This window comes from Hemicordylus capensis, chromosome 3 (genome assembly GCF_027244095.1).
Source record: "Hemicordylus capensis ecotype Gifberg chromosome 3, rHemCap1.1.pri, whole genome shotgun sequence".
Classification (NCBI taxonomy): domain Eukaryota; kingdom Metazoa; phylum Chordata; class Lepidosauria; order Squamata; family Cordylidae; genus Hemicordylus; species Hemicordylus capensis.
The window spans coordinates 248,365,765-248,382,612 of record NC_069659.1 but is presented as its reverse complement, the minus strand read 5'-3'; the positions used below and the strand labels follow the sequence as shown (position 1 = coordinate 248,382,612).

General features: G+C 41.2%; 2 protein-coding genes across 8 annotated transcripts in view; one reads left to right on the top strand and one right to left on the bottom strand.

Annotated features, from left to right (window-relative positions):
• The window catches only part of BLNK (B cell linker), a 170,403-nt gene that overhangs the window by 1,474 nt on the left and 152,081 nt on the right, over positions 1–16,848 (top strand). For 3 of the 5 annotated variants that reach the window (XM_053304889.1, XM_053304892.1, XM_053304887.1), the window contains exons 1-2: positions 2,775–2,915; positions 14,348–14,410. In XM_053304889.1, the coding sequence (XP_053160864.1) occupies positions 2,841–2,915; positions 14,348–14,410 (138 nt within the window). In that variant the 5' untranslated portion in view covers positions 2,775–2,840. Of the gene's footprint in view, positions 1–248; positions 528–2,538; positions 2,578–2,774; positions 2,916–14,347; positions 14,411–16,848 lie in introns of those variants that run through there. The other 2 variants (XM_053304888.1, XM_053304890.1) reach the window with 2 other exon arrangements.
• DNTT (DNA nucleotidylexotransferase) overlaps positions 1–16,848 on the bottom strand; it is a 291,853-nt gene that overhangs the window by 271,643 nt on the left and 3,362 nt on the right. The window lies entirely within an intron of this gene.

Genomic DNA, 16,848 nt, shown 5'->3' with positions numbered 1-16,848 from the left:
TACTTTTCCAACACTGATATTGATTCTAAATGCTGTTATCTATTTCATATGTTAAATAAGGCTCATGGGAGCAAGTTGCTACCATTTAGCAAGTTAAGAGTATAATTTCCAATTAAGTGCTGCTTTCATGGCTACAGTGAGAGACTGCTTTAACGAATACTGTAGTCTATCTATGTAAACAAGAGTTAGGAATTTGCTTCCTCTAAGTACAACATGAGTTTAAAGCCGTTGGTTTTTTTTATTAATAGCTTCAGCTACTCTGAATGCAGGAAGTAGAAATGGAAGATGAAGAGCAGACATTACAGTAATTGCATTCACTTTTTGTCCTTAAGAAATTTTTTCGGACAGAAAAAACAAACAGGAAGAGAGAGAGAGAGCAGGATGTGGAATACAATATCCACACTCTCCAGTCTTTATGGAAACTTTTGCATTCACTGTGTCACAGTGACTCAGGACTCCCATTAAAAATATGCTGATTTCTGTCACAATGACTGCTAAATGCATTGCTCCAGCTCTATTTTGAAATGGTAAGTCTCTGTTGTATAATTTTTAAAAATGTACTGTACATGTTGCTGAGGGTTCTTTATGAGGAAAGATTTGGGAAGTTTTTGTAAAGTATGTAAAATGGTAGGGTTTGGCATCAGCTCACAAACTCTATAATCCAAACATTCTTTCTTTTTTACCTTTGTTCCTCCTAGGGATGTTGTTAGGTACTTAAAAGATCTGGGACCCACCCACCCATCTACCTACCCATCCTCATTTTGATAATTAAAACTCCTCATCTTCTCTAAAAGAATACAACACTCTTCCTGTTTTTAAAGTCGAATATTTCCAGGGATAGCAAGGTGAATTTGCATATACTGGCTGATATCCCCACTCATTATGACAGAAAAAAATGTGGCTTCATGCTGGGAAGATGTGTCCTTGCAGTGGACGGTTTCCTTAGCTCCACAGAGCTGATTGTGCAATGGGAGACAATTTTTACTGATCTCTCCTTCCCCAAGAAGTGCCCTGCACCATCCAAAAATATGTCCTGAAAGTAATTCAGCTCCCTCCTTGGGAGCAGAGAATTTTACTTGTTACCTACGTAACTTGGTAAAGGGCCAAGCATACTCACTGATGACATGGTATAAATAACGTTAAACCTCAGAGCTGTGTGATCACCAGTGCAACTGCAGTGCCAGTATGTGTAGGAACCGAAGCATGTGTCATTCTGTGCCACACTAGTCTTCATTTTTGGGAGTTTTAATCCTGAAGAGTTCTGTATAACAAGTGTGGAGCAGCTCAAATCTCATAATCTGCAATCTAGATTGTCCACCCTTGTCTTAACTCTCTATCCTTTAAACTGTACGGTTGAATTACCTTGGAGGACACAATTTCTCCAAGACCAATTCTGATCCCATCCCATTAACCATAACATTATTTCACAGGTTATAGTATGCATCAGTGTATTACAGTCGATGTGTGAACCTGAGAATCTTTGTTTCATTTATGTGCACATTTGTATACCACCTTTAAAAAAAAATGTTCTCAAGGAGTACCCAAGACATCAAAACAACTTATAATATAATATGAACAAAATAAAAACAAGCAGTCAACAATGACAATCTCATATAGGTGACTCTTAGCATTTACCAGTTTATCTCTAAATTTCTGGATATTCAAAATATTGGTCTGAAATATTGGTCTGAAAGGTCAGTATCTGTACTTTGATATTACCAGTTTTCAGACATGCAAGTATTATTGATCCATGGGCACTGTATCCAGGAACAGCACCAGTGGGAGTGCACTGGCAACCCTTGCCCACAGGTTAATGTTCTCCTTAACCACTCCCCCACTCTCCACAGGTACAGCACAGGTCTATAGAAATAAGCATTGTATCTGGGGAGAGATTCTCCCTGTGGTGGAGCATACTGGGCACTCGCTGTTCTTGGTCACGGGAATAGCATTGGCTACAGCATTTGTCTCTATAGACAAATGCTATGCCTATGGAGAGAGGGGTGTGTGGTTAAGGAGCACATGAATCTGGGGTGGGACTTGCCAACACACTTCCATAGCTTCTATACTTGAGTACAGTTGTCCACTGGTTGACAAATGCTGTGTCTGTGAGGAGCAGAGGGCCATAGCAACATTGCAATGGGGAACAGCTGTTGCCAGAGCACTTCCATTGGTCCTGTAATCAGGCACAGCATCCAAGGACTGCAAAAGGCTGAACAGGGCTAATGTAACATGCATATACAGTACACATAAGATAAGTACACATACAGGCCATAATGCAGTACAGTGCAACATATATATTTGCGGAAGTGACTTGCTTAACAAACAAACAAAAAGATCGAGATAAAGGTCACCAGCAGACAAAACCCAGTACTATCAGTATTCGTGTATTCACACTGTGATGTCCCAGTTATTGGTGGTACACCATTAAATAAGTGCATTAGAGTAAGATATGCTATTTGTATGAGTGGAATATAACTGCTGTAATTAATGTGCTATTGATTTTGAACATGCATGTGCTTTTTTATTTGAACTCCACAGTGTGGTGGGTTTGCCTTCCAAAATGGCAACCTGAGAAAGGTAAGGAACTTCTCGTTTCAACTTATAAACAGCATTACCATGACTGAATGCCACTCCAAATTATTACACTGAAATACTAACAGCTGCAACGTCACTGTAAAGAGGCACATGGAACTTGAAATGATAATGACCACAGGAAAAAAAGTTGCAAAGGGAACTTCCTCTAATGACTTCCAGAATCAGTCGGTAATGTTTAGTGAAGCAAAAAGTTGAGCAAAACGCATTACCAGAAGCAGCTCAGATCGTACTTGTTGGGGTTCAGCATGGCCACTAAACTGCCCTTTCGAGAAGATTGTGAGAACTGGACAGCTCTCCAGGTTGCAGATCTTCTGAGACAGGTACTGCACTAATCTAAGACTCTAGCTGATGGACTCTCCAGAGTTCAAGCAGTAAATTCTTTCCTGATCCTTCCCACTCCTTATTTAACTCCAAGAAGTAATTAGAGACAAGCTTGTAGATGCAATCAGATAATCAAACTGTGCCACTGGCATGCAGTACCAGTAAAATTAACCTTTGGTTAGTAAACCATGTTGTAAGGTTGAATGTTAGCTTGGTGCGATATGTTGTGTGGGAGCAAATGGCTGCCTGCAGACCCAAGTAGGATCTGCAGTGGCAGAGTGCGGCTGGATCCCAGCAGACAGCTTTCATTCATTTACAAATATCAAGATGCTAACATTTTTCCGGAAAATTTGTTTCTGCAAGTCTTGTGGCTCTCAGCAGTTGTTTTTAATTTAATCAATGCTTGCAAGTTTGCTGTAACCGGAACCCCAAATTAAAAACTGAAAATGATATTGAATATGTTCTACAATTCCAGCTGAGAATATCAGCCAGCATCCTAACCAAGTGCACGTGCAGCAAACGGAGCATGTATGCATGCCGCTGCTACTGTATTCCAGACTAAAGCTGCATGGGCGAGGGGTGGGATTTTTGCCAGTCTCTCTTTCCTCTGACGTGCCCTGTGCCACCTGAAAATATGTCCCTATCAGTGCTTTGTTTCCTTCTCCCATACCTTCCATCCAGTGACAGCTGATGCGGGCGCCGCTGGGGGGACAGCAGGAGGCACCTTTAAGTATAAATTAATAGGTGCTTACCTCCCATACCGCCACACCTAAAACTATTTCAGCAGAGGTACGCCGCCCAGCACCGGCTGTGGCGGAGGATCAACTCCGCCACTCAGCTGACCTTCACACATGCATGGAGGCCATCTGCTGGCCACACAAATGGCCTCCACCAGCTGAGTAGTGGAGATGATCCTCCACTGCAGTGGGTGCTGGGAGGCACACCACTACTGGAGAAGCTTCCAGGTGTGGCAGTACAGAAGGTAAGCACCTACTAATTTACACTTAAAGGTGCCCCCCTCTGCACGCCCCCCAGCAACTTCCGCACCAGCCACCCCTGCTTCCATCATTCCTTTTCAAGTGCTGCCACCTCAAACTCTCCAGTTGTTTCTATTTACCAAGGACAGGCCCCACTTTCTGGTACTTGTCGCTACAAAATCACTATCCCTATTTTGTCCTCAGACTATTTTGGCCTTTGAAGGATGTCGTGCCACTATCTTGTTGGTGCAGATTGCTAGGGTTGTCATTCTCCAGGATTCACTTCCCTCCCCAGCCTCACTAGGACTCAGGTCTCTGAGTATGTGTGTGGATACATCTTGTCTCAAGTACACAAGTAACTAACTATGTGCATGAACACCATGCAGTGTGCAGGCTGCCACTGCATGCACTGCAGCTGCTGGAGCATATTTTGAACTACTGCACATATACTGCATAACCATTATAGCCCTATTCAGACATGATGTTGCATATGCATATAGGTATTTGACTGTGCCTGCATTTACTTTAAAAGTGGAACTGTGTAAACTGTACACAGATTGCACACACATTGACCATAACATGAGGCTTATGTTTTCCTAGTATCTTTTTAACCAGAAGCATGTCCCCTCTTGTCTTTTAAATCAGTGGAGGACAGGATACGGCATAATAAATTGATACTATATGGATATAACAGGCAAATAAGTTTTCAATAACAAATACAGGGTGCGGGGTGTGTGACCAAGTGCTCCTTGATATGAACATTTGATGTTGCCATCAAATCCTTATCTTCATCTATGAAATGTTGGAGGGTATGCTTCTAAAGTCTGCAAAAGCAGTCTCATGGCCCAGATGGGATATTAAAAAGATGTTTAAAAATGGTGTAGGAAACAGCACTTCATTGTAACACAATAGCCAGGGAAAGGAAGAAGTAAAATTACTTACATTTACATTACCCATTTATTATGCAGCCTTGGATATAAAAACAGCCCTGCTGGATCAGGCCCAAGGCCCATCTAGTCCAGCAACCTGCTTCACACAGTGGTCCATCAGATGCCTCTGGGAAGCCCACAGGCAAGAGCTGAGGGGGCATGCCCTATCTCCTGCTGTTACTCCCCTGCAACTGGTATTTAGAAGCATCTTGCCTCTGAGGCTGGAGGTAGCCTATAGCCCTCAGACTAGTAGCCATTGATAGACCTGTCCTCCATGAATTTATCTAAACCCCTCTTAAAGCCATCCAGGCTGTTGGCTGTCACCACATCTTATGGCAGAAAATTCCATAGGTTAATTATGTGTTGTGTAAAAAAAATACTTCCTTTTGTTGGTCCTAAACTTCATGGCAATCAGTTTCATGGAATAAACCCTGGTTTTAGTGTTCTGCGAGGCAGAAAAATGTCTCTCTATCCACTTTCTCCACACCATAGACCTCTATCATGTCTCCCCTCAGTTGTATTTTTTCTAAACTAAAAAGCCTCCAGTGTTGTAGCCCTGACTCATAAAGAAAGTGATCTCGGCTCCTGATCATCTTGGTTGCCCTCTTCTGCACCTTTTCCAGTTCTGCAATGGTTCCCGCACCTTTTCCAGTTCTTAAGATATGGTGACCAGAACTGAACACAGTACTTCAAATGTGGCCACACCATGGTTTCGTACAAGGACATTATAACCTTACCAGTTTTATTTTCAACCCCGCTTCCTTACCAGATATTTTCACACCAGAAGTGAAAAGTCAAAATGATTTGTGGACCACATGAATTACATAATTCATATAACATAATTCAGATAAATTACATTTAACATGCGCACAATGTGTAGCATACTTCAGTACTCTTCCTATTTGTACCCTGCATTTGAGGGGGCCTGTAGCCAGGTTCACTTTCAAAATCAATGCATGTAGAGTCATTCACATACAAACATGTACGCATGCACAGACTAATGTATGCACATAAAGTGTAATGTCTGGACAGAACTTAAGGCAGTGGACCAAATTAAACAGAGCTCCTTTTTCACCCAGAGATAGAAATTGGTGGCTGGAGCACAGCACACACTCTGTTCTCTATAGCCTGGACTGCTTCATATTGCTTAATGGTAAGGCTAGGCTAGTTTAAATCCAGAGAAGAATATGCAAAAATTCCATGAGATCATACATTAGTGTTACATCTTCAAGTTATTCTATTTTTATAGCTACTTTTTAATTAGACTGAAACCTTCCAAATTGGGCTGTAAGCTTCTTGTAGGAAAATAATCAAAAGATAACCCACAACAAAAAGATGTCCCGTGTAAATATAATAAAATAGTGGTTATTTACTTCACTCAGTGTTGCTCTAAAACAGTTACCTGAGCAATAGCAGTTCTGACTGCTTTGCTTTAGACATGTTTATAATATCCACCCATCATTACAATGTGATATGCAAGGCTGCTGCATAAGGTGCGTCCATCAGTTTCTCTAGTGCTGAGCAAAGAGGTACCCTTTAAAGTGGTTATTATCTTGGATTTAGCAGGGGGAGACCAACTGCCCTTATCCAACTCCATCATAACATCTGTGGTTGTTGCTAGTGTCTACTTTGTGTTTCTTCTAGATTGTAAGCCCCTTGGGGACAGGGAAGCAACTTTATCATTTATTTTTCTATGTGACCTGCTTTGACTTTTGTTGAGCAGTGGTGTATAAATACTTGTAGGTGTTATAGTTCTAGCGGTCTTGTATTATACACAGTTGAAAAGCTATAGTCAACCCTATGTAAATACTTTTATAGATTTCTTGTGTGTTTTGGGAGGCTTGGGGGCCTTTGGAAAAGAATTTAAATTGTGCAAATTCCAAGAATGATTATCCTTGCAGTTGAACCTTTCTGAAGGAACAGTGTTGTTAAAACTGTTGTTTTGGTTCTCAAAAAATCTCTATAGAAAGATGTTCTTCAGAAAGGTTTTGAACGGCCATCTATTTAATAAGAATTGGAGACGGGGGCAGGGAGCTGAGTCCTTGTTCAGAACACAGTCAGATGGTTCACATTTATGTATTATTTATTCATCTTACGGTAGCTGCAATTCATTGATCACACTGATTTCCATTCACTTCAATGCAGCATATGCTGGTCTCCATTCAAATAAATGGATTTGTCTAAAGAATCAGTGAAATGAATGCAAGTTGCATAGCAGCTGGGAATACAATCTCAGCTTCAGATCCTTATTTATTTTAGAACTCGGGCTAGAATATGCCAGGATCACTCAGTTCAGATGTAGCCAATGATGCTGGTTTGTTCTTAACCAGAATCAGAAGTGGGGTTCTTGTACATGCATGTACTCTCATGTGTGAAGAGAGGGGTACACATTCCTGAGGCTTCAGGATGTTGCCAAAGGCAGAAATTAATCCTGGCTCCATGTTATGTCTCAGGCCTGCTCAACTTCGGCCCTCCTGCAGATGTTGGCCTACAATTCCCATAATTCCTGGCTATTGGCTGCTGTGGCTGAGAATTATGGGAGTTGTAGTCCAAAAACAGCTGGGGGGCCTAAGTTGAGCAGGCCTGTTATGTCTGAACTGGCCTGCTGAGAAAGGTTCTCTTTTTCATGCTCATGTGCTGAATTCTTGTTCTCTGCAGCAGCTTGTCTGTTATTGGCTTCAGGTATTAATAAACTGACCACAACAGTATCAGTTTCGTTTTGTAAAAGAAGTTCAGTCTCAGCATAGATCTGCTTATAAAACAGCTGTAATTCAAACATATTCAGTAACATCTACTTTCTGGCTCTATATTAGGGCTGGGGAGAGGGAGGGAAGTGATAACACTCATACACAATATACTATATGAAGTATTTAGGAAAAAAACATTCCAGAAAGGCATTTCCAAGATCTTCCCACAGAGCAAAAAACAGAGCAGTTCTTTACTAGGAATAGGTAAATGAAAATAGGGACTGCCCCCAATAAATAGGGACAATATAGTCCTTTCCAGACATCCATGCAAAGGTAATGAATGGCCATGGTGGGAGGGCACTTTGGTGGCAGGCTCCATCCCTAACCTTTGAGCAATCATTAGAATGCCTGCCGAGGCACCTGTGTGTACACAGCCTCTCCCCATGTGTATCCATAAACACCTGAAAAGGGCTTTGGAGCATATGCTAAGTTTGGCTAGTGAGCTTTGACTGAAGTGAAGTTTGAAGCAGGGACTCTTCTGCTCACACATAGCCACTAGGGATGTGAGCTGAACCATTCAGCACTCCATTCTAGGAGCGCCGAACCGGTTCTGGCAACTGGCGTTCGAAGCAGTCCAGAGGGGGTGGGGTCGCTTTAAGGCGCAGGGAAGGCACTGCCTACTGGACAGCCCGCCCCGCTTCCCCCCGCAGCGCTCTTCCAAAAAGCAGGCTGCAAGGAGGCACGCTGCAGCCCTGCATACCTGCTTTTTGGAAGAGCACCGGCGGTGGGGGAGCATTGGGGTGGGGGCTGGCAGGTAGGAGCACCTTCCCTGCCCCTTAAAGCGACCCCCCCCCATCCATCCAGGAGTACATGGAGCCGGATCCATGCACATCTCTAATAGCCACTACACAATGCTCCTCTCAATTTCTTTTTTCCAGTTTTTTAAATAGCTGGAAACCATATAGTCCCTGTTGCTGGACCCAAGTGTATGTGTACAATCACGCTTTATGATTCAGTTTATCCCAAAACATAGGATAAAAAGCAGACAAGCTATACTATTTATTTATTTATTTATTTATTTATTTATTGTTAAATTTATACCCTGCCTTTCATTAAGAAAATCCCAAGGTGGCTCACAATAAAATTTAAAACCAAGATTATAAAAAAGACACATTAAAACATTGAGCTAAAAATATATATAAACAAATCTGATTTAAATTTTAAAAAATAAAACACAAGCATAATAAATAAAATAAATAAAATAAAACACAAGCATAAAAACAGTCCAAAATACAAGCAGCAGCAGTGGAGACAATCATATAAAAGCCTGCGTAAAAAGCCATGATTTGACATGCTTTCTAAAAACTGTGATGGAGACTGAGGAGCGGATACCCACTGGGAGAGCATTCCAGAGTCTGGGGGCAGCAACAGAGAAGGCCCTGTTCCGAGTGCACGACAACCTAGCCTCCCTCATAGTCGGCACCCGGAGCAGAGCCCCCTCAGATGATACTTAATCAGCATTTTAAAGAACAAGTCAGCTGCATTGGCTTACAGTCTGTTTCTGAGCCCAATTCAAAGTGCTAATGTTAACCTTTAAAGCTCTAAATGGCTTGGGACCAGGTTATTTGAGAGAGCGGGTTGCCCCATATGTCCCAACTTGGACCTTAAGATCTTCTTCAGAGGCCCCTTCCCACCTTCCCACTTTCTTCCCCTTCCCACCTTCTTGGTCTATGATTTAATGTGTTGTGTGTTTTTATCTTATGCTTTAACATTGTGTTGTAAGCCACCCATAGAACAATTTGTTATGGGATGGCTAACGGGCGTATCTAGGGTAGGGCAGGCAGGGCACATGCCCCGGGCGCCAAATGAAGGGGGGTGCCATTTTGTGAAATTAAAAAAAAAAATTAAATGGCTGCTGAAAACAAAATGGCCACCGTGCATGCTCAAATGGCCTCTGTGAAGCCCTAGGCCATGCCAAGCTTTGCAGAGGCCATTTGAGCATGTGTGGTGGCCATTTTGTTTTCAGCAGCCTTTTTTAAAAAAAGATTATTTTTAAAAATGGCCACTGCACATGCTCAAATGGTCCCTACAAGGCCCTAGAGGCCAGTGGGGGGAGAGGGAACATTTGCAGACACCCCCCATGGCCTTTAGGAAGCCCTCCAAAGGGGCTACAGGTAAAAAAATTTGAAAAATTAAATATAATATAAGACACTGTACACATATTCAGACTGGCACTATGTACAGAGAATCAGGGCTTGTGAATACTGAGCTGAAGCTTATGAGATAGGATTGTATTCATTTGCTCTTACTTTGCTTCTTGTGATAAGTGAGTTAAATGTGATGTCTTAATAATATGCCTATTAATGGTGAATTTTGAATCAGTGTGAAATCCTTAATATTTAGGCCCACTGGGAGTTTTCTGCTCTATTTCTCTCATTTTAACTGTCTTTCTGAAAGACTAGAATATATGCCAAGCAGTGACACAGTTTACTCTGCATATCCTTTAATTATTTTCAGAGTATCTGGGAAAAGTCAAATTCTCCATTTATTTTTAAAACTTATGTAATGGTGAAGTTACAATGCATAGTAGAGAATTAGACAGGCAATTTTAGTTTCCCAAGTACACCTCCACATAGTATATGGGTATTTCATGAGCCCCAGCATACTGAAATTTGTGGTTTTCCAGCATTTTTTTGGTCTGGCTATGTCCACTGTTAAATAGTTTTTGAAATATTAAAAGATTAATGAGCTTGACTTGTATTTTTCAGCTGATATTATGGTAAAGTTATCTGAAAGATGGGTGTGGGATGTTTGGACAGGGGACGCAATTTCAGTGCTTGCCCTAGGTGCTATTTCCCCTAGATACGCCTCTGGCGGCTAACAGATAAAGTTTATCATAATTATTAGCCTTACCACAATCAAAACAAGCTGTGAAATGATGGCTGTGGTTGTAAAATACATTTCTTCTGTAAAAAATGAGTAAGCATTTTCAATGGTGGTATATTTATCCCTGACCTTTCTTCTCTCAGTTTACTGAATGTCTGCAGAACTGAAATATCCATTATAGTTCACTTCCTCTTTAAACGTAGACATGTAAAAGATCCTTTGGGTATGACATGAGTGGAGGCTGTGTGTGGAAACCAAAGAAATATCATACATACAGAAGTAAGAGTGAGTGAGAAAAGGAGTGCCACATCACCCTGTGGTTGTTTGAAGAATGGAGCAGTGGGAACTCTTTATTTAGATATATATGGAAACCAGACCTCAGCATCATAGTGCAAATTTATCCTTATCAAAATCTTCTATGGCTGTAATGATTACCAGCCTGAAGCACAGGTGTCAAATGTGGGATAAGCAGCAATGATTTGTGGAACTCTGGGATGGAAACAGGAAAGCTTGTGGGCCTCACCATAGTATAGAGTCAGGCCTCTATTCCAATCTGATTTTTCAGCACTGTATAGCTGTGATTCCATCTCATTATTTCGACAATTTGTGACTGCATGCCTAAAAGGTTGTCCACCACTGGGCTAGGTATCTTGCTAACTAGGCAAAGTGGCATTTTTTTAGGTGGTGGCTTTCATATATTTAGAAGAGGGAGAACATTGCCCCTAGTTAACCCAGAACAGCATCCTTCTAATGGCTGTTACTGGTGTCTTTCTTGTGTTTCTTTCTAGATCATGAGTCCCTTTGGGACAGGGAACTAATTTCTTTTTCATTGTTCTTTGCAAACTGCTTTGATAACTGTTTTAGTGAAAAACTGTATAATAATAATAATGAAGAAGAAGAAGAAGAAGAAGAAGAAGAAGAAGAAGAAGGCAATGAAGTAATGAAAAAAGGCAATGAACACATGGAAGACTCATTTGCTAGTAAACGGAGAAGAAGTGGGGAGAAGTTAACATCCGGAGGGAAATATTTCAAGGAGACTCATTGTCATCTCTACTTTTTGTAATCTCCCTAATTCCGCTATCCATTATCTTGAACAAAACAAACCATGGATCCCAAACTTCAAAAACATCTGTTAAGCTTTCCCACCTTCTTTATAGTGACAATCTAAAGCTTTATGGAAAGTCACCATCTGAAATTCAGTCATTACTCAATATGGTTAGAATTTAGAGCCCTGATATCACAATGGAGTTTGGACTGGACAAATGTGCTATATTGGCAATAAATTGAAGAAAAATGACAACTAGTGAAAGAATTGAGATGCCAGTAGAAACAACATAAAGAGTCTGTCACTTGAGAAAAGTTATAAATATTTGGACATTCTCCAAAGTGACAAGCTCAAGCATGCTAAAGTGAAGACCAACATTAGTAAGGAATGTATCAGGTGAGTAAGAAAGACACTGAAGTCCAAACTTAATGGTGGTAACACTATCAAAGCAATCAACACATGGGCAATTCCTGTAATCCAATATACAGCAGGTATTGTTGATTGGACACAAGCAGAATTGGATGAGCTGGATCGGAAAACCAGGAAAATAATGACCATCCATCATGCCCTGCACCCAAGAAGTGATGTTGATAGACTGTACCTGCCAAGAAATGAAGGTGGACGTGGAATGTTGCAAGTCAGACAGCATTGGCAGAATACATCAATGAAAGCCAAGAAGAAATGCTACAGGAAGTGAGTAAGACAGGACTATTGAAAATAAAGGAATCAAAGGATGAATTCAAAAAACAGCAGATGAGGAATCGATGAGAAAAATGTCACAACAAACCATTGCACAGTCAGTTCTTTAATGATGTACAATTGAAAGTCAACAACAGCACAACATGGCTGTGGTTAAAGAAGGGGACACTGAAGAAAGAAACGGAAGGTCTAATTTTTGCAGCCCAGGAACAATCACTATGAACAAATGTTATAAAAGCAAAAATTGATAAGACCCAGAAAGACAGTAAGTGTCGGTTATGCAAGGAAGCAGATGAGATGGTTGAGCACCCTGTATGATGATGTATGAAAATCGCACAGATTGATCATAAGGAAAGAGACAATAAAGTTGCTGCAATGATCCACTGGAACTTTTGCAAGAATTACAAATTGCCAACAAGCAAGAATTGGTGGAATCATCTGATTGAGAAGGTCACAGAAAATGAGGAGGCAAAAATCCTTTGGGATTTTAGAATACAAACTGATAGGCATTTAGCACACAAAACGCCAGATCTGACAGTCATCGAGAAGAATCGGGTTCTGATAATTGATATTGCAATCCCGGGAGATAGAAGAGTCGATGAAAAACAATTGAAGAAAATAACTAAATACAAGGACCTTCAGATTGAAATTGAGTGGCTCTGAAAAAAGAAAACAGTAGTGGTGCCAATAGTTGTTGGTGCCCTTGGTGAAGTACCAAAAGAACTTGAACACCATCTCAACACCTTGGGCATCGATAAAATTACAACACATCAGCTACAGAAGGCCACACTACTCGGGACAGCACGAATACTACGATGCTATCTTTAATTTTTCTTTGGTTATCCTAGACCCTTGGAAAGGGCCTGATAATTAAAGTACCAAATCCAGTCAATAACATCTGTTAGACTGTGTATAAACAGCATAATAATGGTAATATTTTATTATTATTAACCTTACATCCAGCACAAGCAGTAGCAGGGCACAGGGCATGCACACTGGGCTCATTCTTCTCATCCCTCCTCCCACTACACTCCCCCTATATTTAGGGACAATAAAGAACCCTATGTGTAGTTCTCTTCCCACAATCTGTCCATTCTTTGTATGTATACATAAGCAGGACATGGGCATTTATGCATGAAGGCCCAAACTCAAACAGTAGGTTCTGCCCCTAGTGGTGGGGGGCATGTAGGCCCAGCAGACTCCCACATTATGCCATTTTCATAACCCTCATGCTGAGGTTACTTGTAAACTGGCCCTAAATGTTCAAGTACTAGCAGAACTTTCCAGCGCTGCATTTGAAATGTTTGTTTTACTTTATAAGGGACTTCTCAATATGTTCATAAAGGCAATAAATAAATTAAATTTGGGGAGTAGAAAATATTGGTTAAATAGCCTAAAGTTGTCAGTCCAGTGATGTATGGCTAGAAAGAGACAGTAGTTTCCAGCAGAGCTGAAAGTTAAGAGAGGCATCACTTTCAATAGTGTACACACATCATCCGTTGCCCCATTGTTGCTTCTGATCAAAGAAGTTTTGCAGGTTTTTGAAATGATACAAAACCCTCAAAAATCTGTTCATTATAACCAAGAGAAGGATGTGTCCACACCTTTGCTCAAGCCACCTTCAATGTTTTTTGTGGGGTGGGAATGACTGTGGTCTACCTCCAACCTGTGAGTACCTGCCAAGTCATTAAATATAACACAATTTAACTTGTTACATTGCAGTTTTAAAAATCTCTGTACATGTAAATCTAAACTAGTATTGGAATTCATTATCACAGTAGTTATCTATCTATCTATCTATCTATCTATCTATCTATCTATCTATCTATCTATTTATTTATTGTTACATTTATATACCGCCTTTCATTAAAAACAATCCCAAGGCAGTTTACAAAAGTTAAAACACATATAATAAAAATGACAGTTAAAAGTATTAAGTTAAAAATATGAAAATAAATCTGATTTAAAATATATAATATACGAACACAAAAACTATACATGGATAAAAACATGCAGAAGCAGCAATAAAACAATCATGTAAAGGCCTGGATAAAAAGCCAAGATTTAACTAGCTTTCTAAAAACTGTGATGGAGTCCGAGGAGCGAATGTTAAGTATGTAAGTATGTTAGCCTTAAAGCCATCTAAAGGTTTAAATAATGTACATATTACCAAATCTAGTGTCATCTTCTCTTTCTTATACTTTACAGTGTGGGATGCAGGACTGTGCCAGGATAGTGGAGAAATTAAACATCGATGGAGCTCAATTTTTGGTAAGCAATGTTAATAACTTCTTAGATAATATAGCAAAAGGATTTTCTCCCTTTTTGTGAAAGCATAAGACTTTTAATCACAACAATATAATACACAGACACTGCAAAACATCGGCAGAAATTAGGGATGTACACAGAACTGCGGCAGGGAGGGTCGAAGGTGGCAGGGGTGCTGTTTTAAGAGCAGGGGAGGGTGCACTTACCCCTCCCGTCGCTTTACCTCCACCGGTGTCCGTTTTATTCCAAGCCGATCATTGGGGCGGCAGCATACCTCCCTGCCGCCCCATTGCCCCTGTTGTCCGGATATGACCGGAAGTCTCTGATGTGTCCATGCTGGCGCGCACAAGCGCACCAGAGACTTCCAGTCATATCCAAACAACAGGGGCAACAGGGTGGCAGGGAGGTATGCTGCCGCCCCTATGGGCTTGGAATAAATGCCGATGGGGAGAAGCGGGGGTAAGTGCACCCTCCCCCGCTCTTAAAGTTAGACACGCCCCCGCCATCGAAGCAGCGGAACCGCTGTTTCTTTGAACCAGTTCGGAGGCCCATAAAGGGCCTCCGAACTGGTTCCATGCACATCCCTAGCAGTAATATGTAGTCTCAGATAGTAGTCGTAGCGGCATGACAAAAGGAAAACATGAACGTGAAAGAAGTACAAGTAAAAGTGTTTGCTACCTTGTTTTAGAACTTTTGAAAGCTCTTTAATTTTTCAACATGGTCTACAGCTGACAGGTTGACAGAACAGGTAACCGAACAGAGCTGACAAGTTGATAGCAAAGCCATGATACATTTATTTTCCTGATGGAATTTTACTGATACTGACAAATTAAGTGCAAGTTAGCATGCTCACAAATCTAGAACTAGTCCCTAACCTGAAAAGAACTACTACAGGAAGTCCCCAGAGTTATGACACAATTGGTTCCTGAAAACTGTGTCTTAAGTAAAAGCATCTTAACTCAGAACCTATTTTCCCACAGGAACAATGTTATAAATGGTGGTTTGGCTCTGAACCAAGGCCAAATACCCCTTTTTATCCCTGCTTCTGTCAAAGCTGGTTATTTTCAGACACAGCTGGTAGTGTGCTGTCACAGTCATGCAGATATGCAACATAGAAGTTGACAACTCAGCTTTGCCACGCACTTATTATTATTATTTTATTATTAATAATAATAATAATAATTTTACATGTTATATCCCGCTCTTCCTCCAAGGAGCCCAGAGCGGTGTACTACATACTTAAGTTTCTCCTCACAACAACCCTGTGAAGTAGGTTAGACTGAGAGAAAAGAGACTGGCCCAGAGTCACCCAGCTAGTATCATGGCTGAAAGGGGATTTGAATTTGGGTCTCCCCGGTCCTAGTCCAGCATTCTAACCACTACACCACGCTGGCTCTCTTCCTTCCCATTCCCTTCCTGGCACTTTTTCACTTTTTGTGGAAGAGAGGCAGGTAGCTGGGTAGTTTGCCTCCATCTCCTCCTTCCTTCCTTCCAGGGAAGGAAGGAGGGCAAGCAGGAAGTGGCATGTGGGTGGGGAAACAGGTTGAGCACAGCAGCTGAGCCTGGAGGAAGAGGAGGAGCCAAAGAAGCAGCAGTGGTGGAAGAGGGGCATCTTGGAAAGGCAAATCAGCAATCCCTCCACAACTTCAGGTGCAGCAGAAGCTGCCACCAGGGTTGTCAGTCCCAATGACAATGTGAACCTGAGCTGCCATTTTTGTCTCCTCCTCCTCTAGCCCACACACCAGCAGTGTTTAACAGACCCTCCCCTCCTGCAGCAAGTTTGCAATTTCTGAAGTGATGTCTGAAGTGCCGTTCGTCTTACTTATCTTAAATGGAGGACTTCCTGTAGTGTCCTCTCCACAAAATACAATGTGAAGTTCAACTCTATGCATGTTTGCTCAGAAAGTTCCACTAGCTTCCATGGAAGCCGGTGGAACTAGTAAGTTTAAGATCTTTTAAGTCTATTCTACCTTTTCTGCCTTATGCCTCCCCTTGTGCACCTTGACTTATTTAGATAAGGATGTCATCTTCTCATTTTATGTACAGGGCCTAGTTCTTTGCAGGCATTCTGCTAGTCCAGTCAAAACTCCAATTTTCACTTCAGAGGAGAAAGGAAATAAATGTATCAGAGTCATACAGAAAAACTAGTTCTATGTACTCTACAAGTTCACGCTCATGAAACCTAGCACAAAATTTGACTTCCTGAGGATTCTATTTTTAGAAGAGTATGAGTCTGGACTGTAGGTAATTGTTTTTAAATATGAGAAACTGCTGTAAGCTAAGCAAACAAAGGCACACTTTCCACCCCACATTATTAGTCAGCAACCCACTCTACACGCCATATAGCCACCCTAAAAGTGGGGGGGAGAGAGTATAACAGCAGTTCCTGTGTGTGTGTGGTGGTTTTTAAAATATATATATCTGGCCACTTTTCCCCATGG